The sequence below is a fragment of the Saimiri boliviensis genome, chromosome 10 (genome assembly GCF_048565385.1).
Source record: "Saimiri boliviensis isolate mSaiBol1 chromosome 10, mSaiBol1.pri, whole genome shotgun sequence".
NCBI lineage: Eukaryota > Metazoa > Chordata > Mammalia > Primates > Cebidae > Saimiri > Saimiri boliviensis.
Genome location: NC_133458.1, coordinates 10,388,544 through 10,409,204, shown reverse-complemented (window position 1 = coordinate 10,409,204; position 20,661 = coordinate 10,388,544). Strand labels below are relative to the sequence as shown.

Sequence of the window (20,661 nt, the reverse complement as noted above, 5' to 3'; positions counted from 1 at the left end):
CTACATTAATCCATGTGAGTCAATTTCTATGGGAAATACAGTAGTTCTATTATCTAGGGATAATACACTTGTTCCCAGAGGAAGCAGCAATCAATTGATCTTGGAGGGGTCAGGGAGAGTTTCACAGAAGAGATGACGACTTGACAAGGCCTGAGGGATGAATGGGATTGAGCTAGGAAAAGAAAAGAGGAAAGGCATCCTAGAAAAGGCAGCAACATGTGCAAACAGAGGAATGTGAAAGTAAACAACAACGCTGAGGAACAGTAAATGGTTTCTGTCGCAAGGAGGCAAGTTCGATAGCACACTATATTCTGTATTCCTGACACACAAAGACACGTGAAATGCTGAAATGGTACCATGGACTCTTATTGTGAAGAGCCCAGGATTGGGAATTTCTGCTATGTCTTAGAAAGCAATGATGAGCCAACAATGGTGTTTCCTTCCTGAGCTATAACTTTCATAGAGAGAAGTGCACACATCTTAAATGTACAGCTTAGACATTGTTACATATTAGTATACCCATGAAAGTATCACCCAGATCCCTTGCTTGGAAAGCCAAACATCTGTTTTTCCCCCTCTCAGAAATTTATTGCCATTTTTCAGAATTAATATTTTCTAAAACTCAATATACAACATTATTTACAGCTGTTATGGACAGAATTGTGTCCTCTGAAAATCCATCTGTTAAGACCTAACCCCCAGTGCAATTGTATTTGGAGACAGGGTCATTGAGGAAATTACTTAGGCAAAATGAGGGCCTAAGAATGGAGCCCTAATTCGATGGGACTAGCCGTATAGGAAGAGGAAGAAATATAGGAGAGGTTACTCTCTCCACTTTAGTTCATGGAAAGGCCATATGAGGACACAGTGTGAAGGTGACCCTCCACAAGCCAAGGAGAGAGGCATCACCAGAAACCAACCCTACCAGCATGTTGATCTTGGACCTCAAGCTTTCAGAACTACCAGGATATAAATGTTGTCTAAGCCACCTGGTCCGTGGTGTCCCATGATGGCAGCATGAGCAGACTAATCCAACAGTCTCTAAGTATTAAATTTAGAATTGGTCATCAAGATTTTGTTCACCTCAAGGAAATAAAACGACTCAATCCTCCACAGACTTGTTTGCCTCATTTTCCTCTTTTATTTTCAGATTATTTGCAACCTGGAGACTCTGCTCTGTAAAAGCATGTGGCAATTTCTCCTTCTGGATCCTCACAAGAGAAAGATAAATTCACACAAATGAGATACGAAGATGCTTATTCTGAAAAAAGTGAAATTGCTAAATTGAGTTTTTCACTGTTCAAGATATACATAGCCTGATAGGTGTAGGCTTCCTACTATTATCTTTGAGGGATTTGCTCTCTCGATTAACAGTGATGGATTTTTATTGCCTCACTTCTGAGGGGAAGATTTATATGTCCTTTAATTTGTGTAAGTTGAACTGCATCATAAATGGTTCACCCTCCAAATTACTGAGTAAGTTTGCCAATAGAGATGACCTTGTTTATTAAAATCTAATTAACTGAAGTTTTAGAATGTCCCAGAGTGGGTTGCTGAATTTCTGATTTTCTCCCAACCCAATATGGATCAAAGATCCAGCTGGCTGGAGTTAATCACAAAGCTCTGAACCTCACTGTGAAATTATCTAGTTAGTTCCTCTTTCAGACATTTTTTCCAAAGGTACAGGCCAAAGAATCTTTTCCCATAATATGTTGGCCATCCTATTTCAGAAAAGCCATGTGCCCAATTATGAGTTGGATTAAGAGGCCAGGTGCGCCTTGCTCACTGCATCTGAAATGAGAGGATCTTGGAGTGTAACTTACATTCCTCAGCAACAGTCAGTCCGAATGTCCCTGACCACATGCCACTTTTCATCTTCTGGACAAGGTTCTATGATGTCTATACACATAAGGCAGTAATATTCATGGCTTTTTACTGCCAACCTTGGCAAATTGATTACAGACATATGGGATAAGACATAATTAATTGATTCAGTTCCCAGTCTATATACAAAATTGCTTAATACTGAAACTCTTCTAGTTTCTACCCTATTGCTTCTTGGATTTCTCATTCCAACTTTAAAATAAGAGTTTAAGGTTTGTCTCTTCTTTCTCATCTCCCATGTAATTATCAGCTGTGGAACTTTTTCCTTACAACACTAACCCTTTGTGTCCTGTCCACTGATGATCTCCATAATGATATAACTGATGTGCCTGCTTTAATATTTTTATACCAGACATTTTTGCAATATTTAACATAGTTTACCACTTTGCCCCCACCCCACCCCCTATAAGCTCTCTGTTCCCTTGGCTTATAGTACACCTAATTCTTTTGGTTCCCTCAGAATTTTAGGTCATGTATTTTCAACTTCTTTGATTCATCCTTCTTCCTTCATGCTTGACACTGACAGCCATCTCAACGCTCTTCCCACGGCTGCATTCTGACTTGCTATTAGTCCCAGTAACTGAGAGCTATTTTGAAATTCTGTTTTTATTTGGGCCACCTCACCCTGAAGTGTAAGTGCTTTTCATTGTTGTAGCTGGGGTGGTGTGCCTTTTTCAAACGTTTATGTCTCACAGCATCTTTGAGATATTGATAACATAAAAACAAATATTGATCATCTTCAGGGCCTTACAGACTTCAAAGATGGGTAAAAGAAACCATTTCTACCTTGAAATCAGTCTTTTGTATCCACTAGGGGAGCAAAATCACCTGCTGAGTTGAAGTGGGAATAACAAAGTTTCTCAAAGACAATGTGATGTTTGTAGAGAAAAGATTGTGGCAGTAATCAATACAGGCATAGTTTATCTGGATCTGTGTTACTGGAGGGGTCTTTAGAAACGGCATCAAGAAAAAAAATGCATATTGGTTTAAAAAAATAATGCTTGTGTCATTGAAAACCAGTACCTTTTAGAATGGTCAAATCCCCAAAATAAAAATTTCAAGGCATATTGTACTTCCTTCTGAGGCCAAATGCATCAGGACTAATGTTCTTTTGAGCAAACCATGCTATTTAAGCAAAAAACTTAGAGAGTGGAGAGTCTGATTATTGTTTTTCATGAGTGTTGAAATCTATAGAAATCATGATGGAATACACACGAAGCAAATTACATAAAAATTTGATTTATAAAAACTCTCCAGGTTTAGAATTTTTTATATATCCAAAAGAAGTCATAAATTGGGTTTCCCCAGGCTGCGAACTAGACTAAGGTGTCATATACCTTCACATTCCAAAGCTGAGTGCCCTCTCTGTCCATGTCACCCAGTTATCCTCTTTAGGTGACATAAAAGAAGCCCAACAATCCCTGTGGACATCTCAGAGTCCAGCAGGGAAGATTTATTTGCAGAGTGGAGTTGTCAGCATATTCTGTCTGCCCACAACCATCATCACCATCATGGGAGTGAACTATCCCTATTTAGTTTCAAGGGAAAGAAACACAGATGTGTGGAACGAAGCCAGCCATGAGCATCCTTTAAAGGCACCCACCCAAGGTCCATCAAAGCAAGAGTGAGGAGGGGTGTGAACCGTGCAAAAGCAGAGGGGAATTGTAAGTGGCTGGGTGCACATGGCACTCCGATTTCTGCTGGGTTAAAATAAAGCTTCAGAAACACCAAGAAGCCCCAGACTATTCACTCAAATTTTAAAAGATATTCTGGGCCATTAAACAGGAAGATTTTCCCCTTGACTACTTTTGAGATGCCAGGAGTTGGCGATTAATTGCTAGATATGAAAACATGTGGAAATGGCTACACATCAAGCATTCCCTCTGCCAGTTATGCAAATGAGTCATGATTTTAAAAATGTAAGGAACTCCTGCTTAGGGAAAGTATGAGTGTAGGTGCACAGAGTAAAATCTAAGTAGAACAAATTAGTCTTCAAGCCAGTGAGACAATTTTCCTATATAATAAAAAATAATAGATTTTTATATCATTTAAAGGAAGTAAATTGAAGTTATTTTATAATTTAAAAAATGTAAGCAAGCATCTTCCCTTCTTAAACTCTAAAGTATTGGAGATTTTATCTGTTTTTTTTCTAGCTCAGTTATTAACTAGTTGAGTCCCTTAGTTCAGGCATTGTTTTATTCCTAGTCTATGACCTCTGAAAAATGAGGGTAGTAACTAGATAATCTCCCAAAACATATGCTGGTTAGTGTCCTAATGGCGTGTGGGGAAACTGCGTAGGACTACAAAGTCTTGTCCTCAAAGGGCCCACAGTGCATATCTACGTGAAGAAATATTAGCCCAAATAAACTAACCAACTTACTTTTACATAGAGGCAAAGCCAAGGTGGGGTTTGCCTTTGCAAATCTAAGTCTTGTACCCCTTTCACTACATTAATGAGACATCGGTCTTCTAATTGAATATTACTTTCCAAAGAAATCATAAACCCCAATTACAGGGAAAAAAAGTGATACTAAAAATATTTCAAGAGCATTCAAGGAACTTCGGTATAAGAAAGTCTTGTTTTGGGGTTTTTTCATCTCTCTCCATTGATAGTAAGCACATACGGATGAGTATTTTAGAGCTGTGCCTAGTTAACCTCTATGTTTATTCACGTATTTATTCAATCATGAAACACATGAAGCCAGCCACTTTTATTTGAAGCCACTTTAAATAAACACTTTTGTGTTGATTGTATAAAGTCTCGTGAAACAATATATCTGCCCTCAGGGAACTTGCATTCTAGAAAGGCAAATCAAAGAAAAACGTTTTGCAAAGACTCCCGAAATGGTTACAAGGGCTTTCTAAGAGAAGTCTAAATTGAACACATAATTGTCTTGCATTTTGTAAGAGGCTTAAACTATTCTCACTGAAAAGCAGTAATTGAATGTGTAATTACTTTCATTTCACTGGGGACATAGGCATGGATTCTAAAGACTTAATTGTGATGGTTGTTTTCTTAATCACTCTTATTGCTTCCCAGCAACCCTTCCTCCTTCCTTCCTTCCTTCCTTCCTTCCTTCCTTCCTTCCTTCTTTCCTTCCCTCCCTCCCTCCCTCCTTCCTTCCTTCCTTCCTTCCTTCCTTCCTTCCTTTCTTTTCCTTCCTTCCTTCCTTCTTTCCTTCCCTCCCTCCCTCCTTCCTTCCTTCCTTCCTTCCTTCCTTTCTTTTCCTTCCTTCCTTCCTTCCTTCCCTCCCTCCCTCCCTCCCTCCTTCCTTCCTTCCTTCCTTCTCCTTCCTTCCTTCCTTCTTTCCTTCCCTCCCTCCCTCCTTCCTTCCTTCCTTCCCTCCCTCCCTCCCTCCCTCCCTCCTTCCTTCCCTCCTTCCCTCCCTCCCTCCTTCCTTCCTTCCTTCCTTCCCTCCCTCCCTCCCTCCCTCCTTCCTTCCCTCCTTCCCTCCCTCCTTCCCTCCCTTCCTTCCTTCCTTCCTTCACCATGAGAAGCATTTTACAAGTATCAGAGGGACCTGCGGCTTATTTGCCCTTCTGGTGATCCAGCCTCTGTTTGTTCTTTGAACAAAGGCTTTAACTTCTGATATAAAAGTGGTTTTTGAATATGAACGTAGAGGAACTGGCAAACCCCGCCCATGGATTTTTCTTTTATGAACACGAAATCTCCTCCTCATAGTCATTTCAGTGATACTGGGAATGCTCCTTTCTCTTTCCAACTCAGCCTCCACCATTCACAGAGATTCGATTTCTAGAATTTTATCAAAAGACAAAATTACATGAAAAAATTAGTTTAAAGATTGAATTAGCTTTTTTTAGCAATTCTCAAATTGGGCTCCATCTCATTCTATAAAACTGAATAGCTGTCTCAATGAACTGAGTAGAGGAGATTGGCTTTATAGGCAGAAGAAGTCTGCAGAAAGCAGAAACAAGGAATAAAAAGTGGATTGGTCATTTCAAAGTTACTTCCCTTGTAGGGTTAAAACAGGGGGATCTCTTATGCCAGCTCAGGTAAACTGGTCCCCTTCTTTTATTTTTGTTTTGAGACAATGTCTTGCTCTGTACAGTGGTATGATCTTGGCTCACTGAAGCCTTGACCTCCTAGGGTCAAAAAGTCCTCCCACATCAGCCTCTGGAGTAGCTGGGACTACAGGCACATGCTACAAGGGCCAGCTAAGTTTTAGTATTTTTGGTAGAGACAGGGTTTTGCCATATTTCCCAGGTTGGTCTTGAACTCTTGAGCTCAAGTGATCCTCCTGCCTTAGCCTCCCAAAGTTCTGGGATTATAGACATGAGCCACCGTGCCCAGCCAAACTGGGTCCCTTCTGATTGATGGCTATGTCTCTTCTATTATTTGGAAAACTGGTAGGTTTCAAAGTTCAGGTCAGTTCTGTGGCACCTAGCACAAGTAACTGCATGTTGGTTTGGTCTGAGCTGGTGGGGCCTACGGCAGGAACCTACTCCAAACAGCCTCCCACTGAAGCAGAGGCGGCCGGGAACAAACCTCTCCAACACCGAACTGGGAAAGTCATGGCTTTGGAGTCTCGCCAGACTCGCATCTCAAAAACTGAGCTCCCTGACTAGAAAATCCTGGCCTCTTTTAAAGGCTCACACTCTTAGAGGGTAGATGTGAGGGTCGTGATCGATGAGGTAAGTGAGGGGTACGTGACTTAGGTAGGGGTCTAATTGTGATTAAGCAAGAACAATGCCTTCCGAGGAAGAGTCCTCCATACCATGCCTGTGATCTACAGATAGGATAGAAACTGGGGTGGAGGGTTCATCTTTAACCTCCGGGTCCGGCTAATGGCATCGGTTTTGTCTCCTCCACTGATCTTGTGCCTTCTATTTTCAACTTTTACTTCTCCTTTTGAAATGCAAAGCTAAGGGGAAGTGGTCTTAGAAGCTTAAGAGGAAGGGGTCTCCTTCCTCACCATGAACACTGTTTAACAGTCTCAGTAAGGCATTGCTTCTACTTAACTGGTTTGTTAAGTAGTAGATTTAAGGTTTGCCACCTTATGCTCTGAGAGCACGTTTTAGTAGACACTTGGGCAGAGGACATGTAGCAGAGAAGATACAGAACGATGGAGATGGGAACAAAATAAATACAATAAAATAAAAATTCTCCATGCTTTTAAAAATATTTAACAAAAACTAACTTTGACTTGAGTTCATAGGTTTCCTATCCCTTTTACGTAAGATTTTTAGGCTGCGAATGGTGGCTCATGACTGTCATCCCAGCACTTTGGGAAGCTGAGGTGGGCAGATCACCTGAGGTCAGGAGTTCAAGACTAGCCTGACCAAGATGGTAAATCCCCATATCTACTAAAAATACAAAATTAGCAAGGCATGGTGGTGGGTGCTTGTAGTCCCAGCTACTCAGAAGGCTGAGACAGGAGAATTGCTTGGGAGGCTGAAGTTGCAGTGAGCCAAGATAGTGCCACTGCACTCCTGCCTGGGTGACAGAACCAGGCTCCATCTCAAAAGAAAAAAAGAAAAAAAAAAGATTTAAAAATATGTTTTAGTTATGACTTTATTATTTTATTTTATTTTATTTTTGAGACAGGGTCTTATTCCATCACCCAGGCTGGAGTGTAGTGGTGTAAACTTGGCTTGTTGCAACCTCAACCTCCTGGGCTCAAGCTATCCTCCCACCTCAGCCTCCTGAGTAGCTGGGAGTATCAGTGCACACTACCATGCCTGGATAATTTTAAAATTTTTTATAAAGACAGGGTCTCAATATCTTGCCCAGGATAGTCTATTTATTTATTTATTATTGCATTTTAGGTTTTGCATGTGAAAAACATGCAAGATTGTTGCATAGGTACACACATGGCAGTGTGATTTGCTGCCTTCCTCCCCATCACCTATATCTGGCATTTCTCTCCATGCTATCTCTTTCTCCCTAACTCCTCACCCCCCGTTGTCCCTCCCCTATTTCCCCCCAACAGACCCCAGTGTGTGATGCTCCCCTCCCTGTGTCCATGTGTTCTCATTGTTCAACACCCACCTATGAGTGAGAACATGCGGTGTTTGATTTTCTGTTCTTGTGTCAGACTGCTGAGAATGATGGTTTCCAGGTTCATCCATGTCACTACAAAGGACACGAACTCATCGTTTTTGATGGCTGCATAGTATTCCGTGGTGTATATGTGCCACATTTTCCCTGTCCAGTCTATTATTGATGGGCATTTGGGTTGGTTCCAGGTCTTTGCTATTGTAAACAGTGCTGCAGTGAACATTCATGTGCATGTGTCCTTATAGTAGAACGATCTATAATCCTTTGGATATATACCCAGTAATAGGATTGCTGGGTCAAATGGAATTTCTATTTCTAGGTCCTTGAGGAATCGCCACACTGTCTTCCACAATGGTTGAACTAATTTACCCTCCCACCAACAGTGTGACAGTGTTCCTATTTCTCCACATCCTCTCATCTGTTGTCTCCAGATTTTTTAATGATTGTCATTCTAACTGGCGTGAGATGATATCTCAATGTAGTTTTGATTTATATTTCTCTAATGACCAGTGATGATGAGCCTTTTTTCCTATGTTTGTTGGCCTCATGTATGTATTCTTTTATAAAGTGTCTGCTCATATACGTTGCCCACTTTTGAATGGGCTTATTTGTTTTTTTTTTTTCTTGTAAATCTGTTTTAGTTCTTTGTAGATTCTGGATATTAGCCCTTTATCAGCTGGGTAGATTGCAAAATTTTTTTCCAATTCTGTTGGTTGCCGATTCAATTAAAAGACTGTTTCTTTTGCTGTGCAGAAGCTGTGGAGTTTGATTAGGTCCCATTTGTCTATTTTGACTTTTGTTGTCAATGCTTTTGGTGTTTTGGTCATGAAGTCCTTGCCTACACCTAGGTCCTGCCTAGATTTTCTTCTAGGGTTTGTCATAAATAGCTTTTATTATTTTGAGATACATTCCGTCAATACCTAGCTTATTGAGGGTTTTTAGCATAAAGGGCTATTGAATTTTGTCAAAGGCCTTCTCTGCATCAATTGAGATAATCATGTGGTTTTTGTCTTTGGTTCTGTTTATGTGGTGAATTACGTTTATAGACTTGCGTATGTTGAACCAGCCTTGCATCCCCGGGATGAAGCCTTCTTGATCATGGTGGGTAATCTTTTTGATGTGCTGTTGCAGTCGGTTTGCCAGTATTTTATTGAAGATTTCTGCATCTGTGTTCATCATGGATATTGACCTGAAGTTTTCTTTTCTTGGTGAGTCTCTGCTGGGTTTTGGTATCAGGAATGATGTTGGTCTCATAAAATGATTTGGGAAGGATTCCCTCTTTTTGGATTGTTTGGAATAGTTTCAGAAGGAATGGTACCAGCCGCTCTTTGTATATCTGGTAGAATTTAGCTGTGAACCCATGTGGACCTGGGCTTTTTGGGGGTAGTAGGCTCTTAATTGCTGCCTCAACTTCTGCCCTTGTTATTGGTCTCTTCAGTGTTTTGACTTCTTCCTGGTTTATGTTCAGGAAGATGCAAGTGTCTGGGAATTTATCCATTTCTTCCAGGTTTACTAGTTTATGTGCATAGAGTTGTTTGTAATAATCTCTGATGATGGTTTGGATTTCTGTGGAATTTGTGGTGATATCCCCTTTATCATTTTTTATTGCATCTATTTGATTCTTCTGTCTTTTCTTTTTTATTAATCTGGCTAGTGGTCTGCCTATTTTGTTGATCTTTTCAAAAAACCAGCTCCTCGATTTATTGATTTTTTGTAGAGTTTTTTGTGTCTCTATCTCCTTCAGTTCTGCTCTGATCTTAGTTATTTCTTGTCTTCTGCTAGGTTTTGAGTTTTTTTGATCTTGCTCCTCTAGCTCTTTCAATTTTGATGATAGGGTGTCAATTTTAGATCTTTCCTTGCTTCTCATGTGGGCATTTATTGCTATATATTTTCTTCTAGACATTGCTTTAAATGTGTCCCAGAGATTCTGGTATGTTGTGTCTTCATTCTCACTGGTTTCGAAGAACATCTTAATTTCTGCCTTTATTTCATTGTTTATCCAGTCAACATTTAAGAGCAAGTTGTTCAGTTTCCATGAAGCTGTGCAATTCTGAGTTGGTTTCTGTATTCTGAGCTCTAACTTGATTGCATTGTGGTCTGAAGACTATTTTTTATGATTTCCATTCTTTTGCATTTGCTGAGGAGTGATGTACTTCCAACTATGTGGTCAATTTTAGAGTAGGTGTGATGTAGTGCTGAGAAGAATGTATATTCTGTGGATTTGGGGTGGAGAGTTCTGTAAATGTCTATTAGGTTTCCTTGGCCCAGGTCTGAGTTCAAGTCCTGGTTATCCTTTTAATTTTCTGTCTCACTGATCTGTCTAATATTGACAGTGGGGTGTTAAAGTCTCCCACTATTATTGTGTGGGAGTCTAAGTCTCTTCGTAAGTCATTAAGAACTTGCTTTATGCATCTGGGTGCTCCTGTGTTAGATGCGTAGATATTTAGGATCATTAGCGCTTCTTGTTGCATTGATCCTTTTACCATTATGTAATGTCCTTCTTTGTCTCTTTTGATCTTTGTTGGTTTAAAGTCTATTTTATCAGAGACAAGAATTGTACCTCCTGCTTTTTTTTGCTCTCCATTTGCGTGGTAAATCTTCCTCCATCCCTTTATTTTGAGCTTTTGTGTATCCTTGCATGTGAGATGGGTTTCCTGGGTACAGCACACCAATGGATTTTGGCTTTTTATCCAATTTGCCAGTCTATGTCTTTTGATTGGGATGTTTAGGCCATTTACATTTAGGGTTAATATTGTTATGTGTGTTTTTGATCCTGCCATTTTGATGCTAGCTGGCTGTTTTACCCATTAGTTGATGCAGTTTCTTCATTGTGTCGATGCTCTTTACTATTCAGTATGTTTTTGGAGTGGCTGGTACTTGTTGTTCCTTTCTATGTTTAGTGCTTCTGTCAGGAGCTTTTGTAAAGCAGGCCTGGTGGTGATGAAATCTCTGAGTATGCTTGTTCATAAAGGATTTTATTTTTCCTTCACTTATGAAGCTTAGTTTGGCTGGATATGAAATTCTGAGTTGAAAGTTCTTTTCTTTAAGGATGTTGAATATTGGTCCCCACTCTCTTCTGGCTTGTAGGATTTCTACTGAGAGATCTGCTGTGAGTCTGATGAGCTTCCCTTTCTGGGTAACCCGACCTTTCTCTCTGGCTGCCCTTAGCATTTTCTCCTTCATTTTGACCCTGGTGAATCTTGGGATTGCTCTTCTTGAGGAATATCTTTGTGGTGTTCTCTGTATTTCCTGGACTTGAATATTGGCCTGCCTTGCTAGGTTGGGGAAGTTTTCCTGGATAATATCCTGAAGAGTATTTTCCAGCTTGGATTCATTCTCTCTGTCACACCTATCAAACGTAGATTAGGGCTTTTCACATATTCCCATATTTCTTGGAGACTTTGTTCATTCCTTTTTACCCTTTTTTCTCTAATCTTGCCTTCTCATTTTATTTCATTGAGTTGATCTTTGACCTCTGATATCCTTTCTTCTGCTTGGCCAGTTCAGCTGTTGAAACTTGTGCATGCTTTGTGAAGTTCTCATGCTGTGTTTTTCAGTTCTATCAATTCACTTATATTCCTCTCTAAGTTGTTTATTCTCATTAGCATTTCATCAAATCTTTTTTCAAGGTTTTAAGTTTCTTTGCATAGCTCAGAGAATTTTCTTATTACCCACCTCCTGACACCTGTTTCTGTTAATTCATCACACTCATTCTCTATCCAGCCTTGTTCCCTTGCTGGTGAGGAGTTGTCATCCCTTGTAGAAGGAGAGGTGTTCTGGTTTTGGGTGTTTTCATACTTTTTGTGTTTGTTTCTTCCCATCTTTCTGGATTTATCCACCTGTCATCTTTGTAGTTGTTGGCTTTCAGATTGGGTCTCTGAGTGGATGTCCAGTTTGTTGATGATGAAGTTATTTCTTTCTGTTTCTTAGTTTTCCTTCTAACATTCAAGGTCCTCTGCTGTAGGACTGCTGAGGTCCACTCCAGGCCCTGCTTGCCTGGGGATCACCTGCAGTGGCTGCAGAACAGTAAGGGTTGCTGCCAGTTTCTTCTTCTGCTATCTTTGTCCCAGAAGGATACCCGCCACATGTCAGTCTGAGCTCTCCTTTATGAGGTGACTCTTTGGATATACGGGGAGCAGGGAGCTGCTTGAGGAGACAGTCCGTCCTTTATAGGAGCTCAAGTGCTGAGCTATGAACTTCGTTGTTCATTCAGAGCTGCTTGGTAGGTACATTTAAGTGTGCTGCAGCAGAACTCATAAACACCTTTTTTCCCCCCAGGTGCTCTGTCCCAGGGAGTTAGGGCTTTATTTATAAGTTTCTGTCATGCTGCTGCCTTTTTCAGGGCTGTCCAGCCCAGCGAGGAGGCAGCCTAGTCATTGTCTGCCTGCAGAGGCTTTGCTGAGCTGATGTGGGCTCCACCACCTGCTGTGTGAACTTCCCTGCAGTCCTGTTTATACGGGTATAGCTAGAACTGCCTCAGCAATGGTAGCCCACCTCTGTAATGGCAGACTGCCTTGGCAATGCAGGCTGCCTCAGCAATGGTAGACTATGTCCGTAGTGGTGGACTGCCTCGGTAATGGCAGACACCCCTCCCCCACAGAGTTGGACCATCCTGGGTTCAGCTGTGCTTGCTGTGAAACTCTCAATCCAGAGCCTCTCAGAGTGCTGTTTTTCTGTTTGTTTGTTTGTTTGTTTGTTTTTTGTGGGGGTGGCACCAGCCGAGCCTGAACACCTGGCTCCATGCCTCAGACCCCTCTTTTTTTTTTTTTTTTTTCCAGTGGAACTAGCGTTTCTGTCTCCCAGGTGTTCCAGTTGCCTGTTGAAAAGGCTCTGGGATCTGTGTGATTTCCTGTGCTGTGACCCACTGTGCCATCTGAAACAGCCATGCTGAGAATTGTGGTGCTTTTTTGTCCAGGAATCTCCTGGCCTGGCTCCCCATTTCAGTCCCCTTTTTTTATCAGTTGAATGGGCGAATGTGTCTCCCAGGAGCTCCAATCACCAGCTAAAACGGCATCTGGACCCATGTATTTTGTGCAGAGACCTGCCTTGCCAGCCAAAACAGCCATGCCAGCCAAAACAGCTGTGCTGGTGACCCATGGGGCTCTTCCACCTGGGAATCTCCTGGTGTGTGGGCAATAAAAATCTGTCTGGAAATGTGGCGTCCATTGTAGCTCCCAGCGAAAGCACTCTGCGCTTTCTCTGGGAGCTGCAATCCTGAGCCGCTCCTAATCAGCCATCTTCTGTCTTTTCACACAGGATAGTCTTGAATTCCTGGGCTCAAGTGATCCTCCCACCTCAGCCTCCCAAAGTGCAAGCACGAGCCACCATGCCTGGATGTGAATTTTTATTTAATAGATAGAAAGAATAAGAACAACCCAAAGATCCTTTAATAGAAATAACTAGACATTAATAAAAAATCTTTAGTATAAGCTACTTGTAAAATAACTTTCCAGGAAAATTCTTACAGGTTTTTACCTTTTGACCTTTTTCTAACACTTGCTATGGAAAAAGTACAAAGTATTAGGGATGACTGTTAGGAGGCACAAAAGGTGGAGGAAAGAGAAGGTGGGCTTAGTGGCTCATGCCTATAATTCCAGCACTTTGGGAGGTCAAGGCAGGCAGATTACTTGAGGTCAGGAGTTCAAGACCAGCCTGGCCAACATAGTGAAACCCCATTAATAAAGAAATAAAGAAAAGAGATACAAAGATTTATAGGTAAAGTGAACTTAATTGTCTGAATCAGAAATCATACAAAAGATTCCAAAAAGTTTAGAAGCCATCCTTGAGATGCAGATTTAATGCTAAAAATGTTGGCATTTTCAGAATATTATGATGACAAATGTTGGCAATCAAACAGAATTTTATTGTTAAGCTTGTCCTAGAAAAAACAAGAATGGTTGATTGTCTGTGATTGAGGCACCATTCCTAAAGCTAGTTTGGAAAAGTGACAGAGGTTTCAGGTTGGGGTACAAAAGACAAATTCTAAATAAGGAATGAAGAAGAGAATCAAACATGGAGGAAATTGGTGGGACATTCTGTGCCATTTAAATATCTTGATTCTTGTTAATGAATGTTTATAGAAGTCAAAGGTAAAGAGAACAGGCAAATCATGGGTGTCTAAAAAAGGTGTGTTTTCTATCCAGGAAGAAAGATCAATAGAATATGTAAATATAGTGATATAAACTTGTAAGGTAGAAAAAGCTCTTCAAAACAGAGTCAGTAAGGATTTTGTAGTCCCTGGTTCCTAGTCACAAAGTAGATGATACCAAAGACGGGAATACACAACTTCATAGTTCATTACCCTACAATTTCCAGTGAGATATGTGCAGAAGACTTGTCTGTCCTTATTGCCAAATGGCATTTGAGACTATCTGCAGTTCTCTTTTTAAATAACCTCATTGAGGTATAATCTGAATACCATAATATTCATTGATTTAATACTACAATTCATATGTAAAGTTTTTTTTTTCTTTTTAGTAAAATTTTAGTAAATTCATTTAATTGTGCAACAAATCAACACAATCCTGATTTAGGACATTAACATTATTGCTATAAGATTACTGTTTACCTTGAATTTTGTTTCTACCCTTAGCCCCAGACAACCCCTAATCTCCTTTCTGTCCCTGTAGATTTGCTTTTTCATATCAGTAAAATTAGAATATGTGATTTTTGTGTGTCTGGCTTCTTTCATTTAGTGCAGTGTTCTTGAGGTTTATTCATGTTGCAACACGTATTCAGATTTCATTTCTTTGTTGCTAAATAATGTTTCATTGTATGTATACACCATACTTTTATCCATTCCCTAGTTGATGGGCATTTACATTATTTCTACTTTGGGTCTCATGTCTAAATTTGCTACAAACGTCTGCCTAAAAAGCTTTGTGTGAACATATGCTTTCATGTCTCTTGTATAGATATTCAGAAGTAGAATTCTTGAGTCATATGGATACCTATGTTTAACTTTTTAAGAAACTGCCAAATTGTTCTCAAAAATGACTGGGCACAGTGGCACTTTAATCCAAACTACTTGGGAAGCTGAGACAGGAGAATCATGACTTTACAGCCCCCCTCAGCAGTGTATGATAATTCCAGTTTCTCCAAATCCTCATCAACACATGTTATTGCCTCTCTTTTTGATTACAACTATCCTGGTAGTGTGAAGTAGCATCTCACTGTAGTTTTAATTACATTTCCCTAATGAATGATAGTATTAAGCTTCTTCTCATGTGTTTATTTTGTATTTCGACTTCTCTCTATGAGATATCTTCTGTAGCTGTAACCTTGACTTCCTGAATTCTGTCCAGAAATTTCTTGTTAGGGTGATGCTGTGATGGAAATGCATAAAATTTTCTTAAGAGTATAATTTTCTTAAGGGTCACTAAGTACTCCTAAAACTTCACTAAAGAGAAGTCCTTTTCTGCTAGAATTACTGTATGGGAAAACTCATAGTATAATAATATTCATAATATTCGGTAGAAAAGCAGGCTCATTGTAAAAATTTTAGATGTTTATTTTTCTTTAGAGCTTCTTTTTCCTACTTTTTCATTAAGCTAAGGACAAGACAAAACTGCCTATAGGCTTGTTTGCTTTCTAAGCACAGTAAAAAAAGGCAAGGAAAGAAAGCAGAACAAGACAGAATTTTTTAAGAAAACCGTACTGAAGGGAAATAACAGTCACATCAGGTTATAAAAACAAAATCCATAGAATCACGCCTTACTTGAGTAATAATGATGATGGAAATAGCATACAAGAGTCTTAGTTCAGGGCCTATTTGAAATGGATGATAGAATTTTTCCAATGTACAAGCCCACTAACAGATATAATTAGATTATTATGCTAACATGATAAATCGTTATGAATATCTCCCTAAATTAGATTGACCTCAGTCTGTAAGGATCATAACTTTCAACAAAGTCTCATTTTGCTTGCAAAAAAAAGAAAAATCACACAAGGTGCTTAGATGGGCATCATTAAAGTATTTCAGAGGACCCTTCTCCAGACCACAAATTGGTTGTGGAAGCTAGGCACCTTGGTTCACACCCTGAACCTAGGAATTTGGGACCACTCTGGGCAAAAAAGCAAAAGTAAGACCTGTTTCTACAAAAAAAAAAAAAAAATTAGAGGATGTGGTGGCATACATCTGTACTCCCAACTACTCAGGAGGCTGAGGTAAGAGGAACCCTTGAATCCAAGTTGAGCCTGCAGTGAGCTATGGTTGCACCACTGCACTCTAGCTTGAGCAACAGAGCAAGATCTTGTCTCTAAAGTTAAAAAAATATATAACAACAAAAAAAAAGTAGGTTGTGCTGTAGGATCACAGAGACTTTGTGCTGGTTAAACTACTTTACTGGCTTTCATGAATTAGTTTCCGCAACTAATGTACAGCCCACTGCTTTGAGAGTTTCACATGCCATTGTATGGGTTCCTATTTCAATCTTTGGTCAAAAGTGACCAAGGAGACATCTTTATACCATTTTCTCTTTCTATTATTTTCTCAGCTGACCATTTTCCCCTCCTTTGTTGATTGGGTAAGGAATATCTCAGTGTTACTACTGCTGGCTATACGGCAACCTCTTCTGAACTTCAACATATCATTGAAAACACTGAATTTGGGCTGAAGCAGGAGAATCGCTTGAACCTGGGAGGCGGAGGTTACTGCACTTTAGCCTGGGCAACAGACAGAGACTTTGCCTCAAAAAAAAAAAAAAAAAAGAAAAGAAAAAGAAAAAAAAATTGGTTTATTTGGGTCATGAGGTGGTTCTAGATTTCTTTTTGGCTTAGTATGGTATGTTGATAGAGTCAGGGTAAATGTGAATAAAACATTGCAGATATCTTTAAGTTTATGTCTTACAAATAACCTTAACATTTCAGGCTAGCTAAGTACATGTTAAAAAGGTACTTTTCACCTCACCTATAAATGAGAATTAAAAGAAAAATTCTTTTAATTTACATAGTGGTGTTTTGATTCTATTCTGTTTTGGTTTTTTTTTCCCCTTTTTAAAGTAAAAAGTCCAAGGGAGGGGATCCAGAAAGTGTGAATTTGAATCCAGACTAACACTGGTAACCTTGGTCTAGATAAATTCCCTTATTCTCATTCTTCTCGTCAGTAAAATGGGAATAATGTACATTATCTCACTTAAATGATTTTTCTTAATGAATCATGATATTTTCAGTATCATTCACTAACAATGCCAAAATTTTGATAAAATGTGACTTATAAATTTCTATCATTCCTGATGTTCATCAGTTTTTCTTGAAACTAAGTTATGCCTGATTTTAGTATAAAAATTTTTTAAGCTCAAAATCTACTAAAAGTCTATATTGATAAAATGTTTACAAACATTTAAAAATTGTATTTCCAAATTATGACAGTGTGTAGATACATGAGTTCCTATAAGGTTATACACATTGCAATTTGGGCAATGAAATTACGCAATAATTGGAATAGCTCTCTCCTAGCACAAGTGTCATAAGAAGGTAGTGCATCGTCACTTAACATAAATAAACCAACATTATTAGCCAGGAGTGCTGGCTCACACATGTAATCCCAGCACTTTGGGAGGCTGAGGCAGGCAGATCACCTGAGATCAGGAGTTTGAGACCAGCCTGGTCAACATGTTGAAACCCCGTCTCTACTAAAAATACAAAAATTAGCCAGGCATCATGGTAGATGCATGGTGGAACACACAACTTCATTTCTAGTAGGTTATTTATTGTTCCTTTAAAAAGCACTAAATATCATGTTTAATATTAAAGGCTTTGTTTCCACTTTGGCGTGATTTTAATTCATAGAACTTCCAATGAAAGATGGTGGGTTTGTAAAAAAAAGTCCACTGAGATATTTCAGGCCTAGTCATTAGTAGCTCCAGTGTCAATAAGAATCACAGTGCTTTTCTGCATTATCTTAATTCTGATTTGATACATAATTATTTTTTTAAACCCCTTTATTTGGAGAACAATGAAATAACTAAGGCAGTATATAATGCATTTATTTGAGGCCCACTGGCCAAGTTCTGTCATTCCTTGCTGGGTTTCTATGGGTCCTGACACATAGAAATATATGAGGAAGCATATATTCACTGACACTCAAGAAGGTCAGAGGTATAAGTAACTGCTCCACATAGCGTAGCATTTTGAAGACAGGCCTCCAGGTTGGTTCCTCTCCATTCCCCGCACTATTCACCAAGAGACATGAATGGCAAATCTTTAAATTATTGAACTGTCGCTCTCATTCTCCTGTCATCCAAAATCAGGGTGGGTTTTTTTGTGATTAGTTCTATGTACAATTTCAAAATGGTTATTTATATTCAGACTGAACCATATGAAAAATCATCTGAAAGGGTATATTTGAGGAATGACATCACACTGCTGTGTGCCTCCCACCCATTCAGCCCCAAATGAGGGATCCCTCAGCCACAGCAGCAAGAGAACAAAGGGGCGCTGATTTCCCATGAGGGTGAAATCGGTGCTGTACAGCCCCAAAACACACCACTGCACATAACTCACCTTAAGCCCATCTCCAGAAACACCTCCTGGGTTTCTGTGCTCCATTCTAGGGTCAGTACTTTGCAACTAGCCTTGTCTTTCTTCATGTAGGGTGGATACAGGATAGACTTGGGAAACCTGAAATAAGACAAATGTAAACAGAAGAACAAACTCAGGAGGAAGACCAACTGGGCTCGAATGTCAGCTCCACTCTTCATTGTAGATGGAAAGAGACACTTATTGAACACCTGTTCTGTGTTGGAAACTTCACATAAACTATTTCAGTTGTTAAACTAAACAAGACGAGATAAAGGAATAAAAAGTGTCCCTTATTTAGCTGACGTACCACAGGGAAGAAAGCCTCTGAAGGAATTGCTTCAAAGCAATGAAAGAGACAAAGGGTTGTTTTAAAAGAGGTTTTGTTGCATGTATTATTCAAGCGATCAGGTTGACTTTGTTGAACTTCTGATTCTGTGGCAGCAGCAAACTCTGCATGTGTGCTCAGTGTTCAGCATGGGCTGTGGTCTACTCTCAATCTAAAATAGTATGCAGCATAATGGTTGTGAATCTCTGGAAATCAGGGTGTCACTTCTGTTTTCCAGAAGGCAAAGATGCCAGAGGTGCTTCTGAGCAATGTGCTATGAGACCACCTACAGAAGAGAGAGAACAACTGTTTAACTGTGGCTTTATTTAGTAAACTTCCAAACAATTACTGAAATGTCATCCTTAGAAAACTTAAGCAACTAGCAGAAAAGTCATATTTCTAACTCAGCCTCTTCATTCTTTGTCTGTCTTTCCCTGTGATCCAGGAGGAAGGATTCTGGTTTCTTAACATACAAAGATCACCTGCCAGTGAGCCAAGTGGTGGTTGGAGATACTGACCGGCAAGGCTCAGAAGCCAAATTGAGTGTGGGTCCACTGCGCTGCCAAGGAGACAGTAAGTTTGCATGGCAGCTATGGCTTGCACTTTCTTATCATTTAAATATTGTTTCCAGCTCCTCAGGAGATACCAGCAATCAGACTTGCTCTTCTGTGGCTCCTACAGAAACATCACACAACCCAAGCAGAGCTAACTTAGAGAAAGAGAACAGCCATAAAGCCTCCAGTATAGAAGCCAAGATTTGGGCATAAAATGGGGATATCTGTCTTTCCTCTACATTCATATATAACAGGTTTGACTACCTAAGTTTATGGTGATATAAATAGCAATGCTAATAGCATAAATGCAGTACTTAACAGCTGTGATTCCACTGAGTGCTGCTGTTAATGCCATTAGGATGACTATTTATATCACCATAAACTGAGTTTACGGTGATATAAATAGTAGCATTATGGCTTAATGTATCATTGTAAACTTGGATTATGGCCATATAAAGTTTGACATTATTGCTATCAAACTTCATCATCATCAGAGCTTGATGGTCCCTTGTAAGCCAAAGATTGTTTCTGTAACTACGCCTTGCTTTCAGGATTAGTCACCCCTGAGAGGAATTTGGGGCTGCTAGCTTAGATAGTGGGAGGTAAGGGAGTTGGAGTGATGGTCCCTCCTAATTAAGGGCACCATTAGGATTTTATGTTGCTTGATACCCTTCAGTGTGCTTTATGTGCAGTCAAAGGGAAACAGTGACATGGTTGCATGGTGGGGATTCTGCAGTGAGCCCTCTAGGCATCGTTTTCCCTCTTGTTTTGGGGACACATGATATGGGCAACTCTCCTGAGAGCTCTATGCTTTTGTGATTGTGTGCTAGGCATTGGAGATCTAGATTCTGCTCCCCAAATAGCTGACTTGCCAAGAGATCTCAGGCAAACCCCTCCATTTTCTTTGCTGTGGTAATAAGAATACCACCTGTATCCCAATTCCTCCTGGGGAGGCTGTAAATATTTTAGTGCCTAGATTTGGAATCCCCCAAGCAAAGCATTATGTGAGAGGGAATATTATTGCCACTTTGTAAATCAAGAGAGAATTAGACTTACTCGATAATAAATTATGGCATCCTCTCAAAGAGGTGTCCTAAGGAACGTAATGATGCATGCTTAACAGTTTCCTACTTAGTAAATCGAGGTTGTCAGCAATTAACCAATGCCATGTTCCTAATACAAAAGGGAGATGGACTTTGTGCTGATTTTTCTCTACTTACATGGAAAATGCTACCTGTAAAATCGAGACTGGTCAAGATCTTTATCACACATTTATTGAACAATGATACTTCATTCATCTAGTCAGGTTTAGTAAAACTGTGCAGGAAGAGATTTAATTTCAACTGCCGAAGAAA

General features: G+C 39.8%; 1 protein-coding gene across 2 annotated transcripts in view; it reads left to right on the top strand.

Annotated features, from left to right (window-relative positions):
* Positions 1-20,661, top strand: part of CNTNAP2 (contactin associated protein 2) — a 2,246,749-nt gene that overhangs the window by 1,786,569 nt on the left and 439,519 nt on the right. For both annotated transcript variants that reach the window (XM_074378960.1, XM_003929829.4), the window contains one exon: positions 19,198-19,325. In XM_074378960.1, the coding sequence (XP_074235061.1) occupies positions 19,198-19,325 (128 nt within the window). The remainder of the gene's footprint in view (positions 1-19,197; positions 19,326-20,661) is intronic.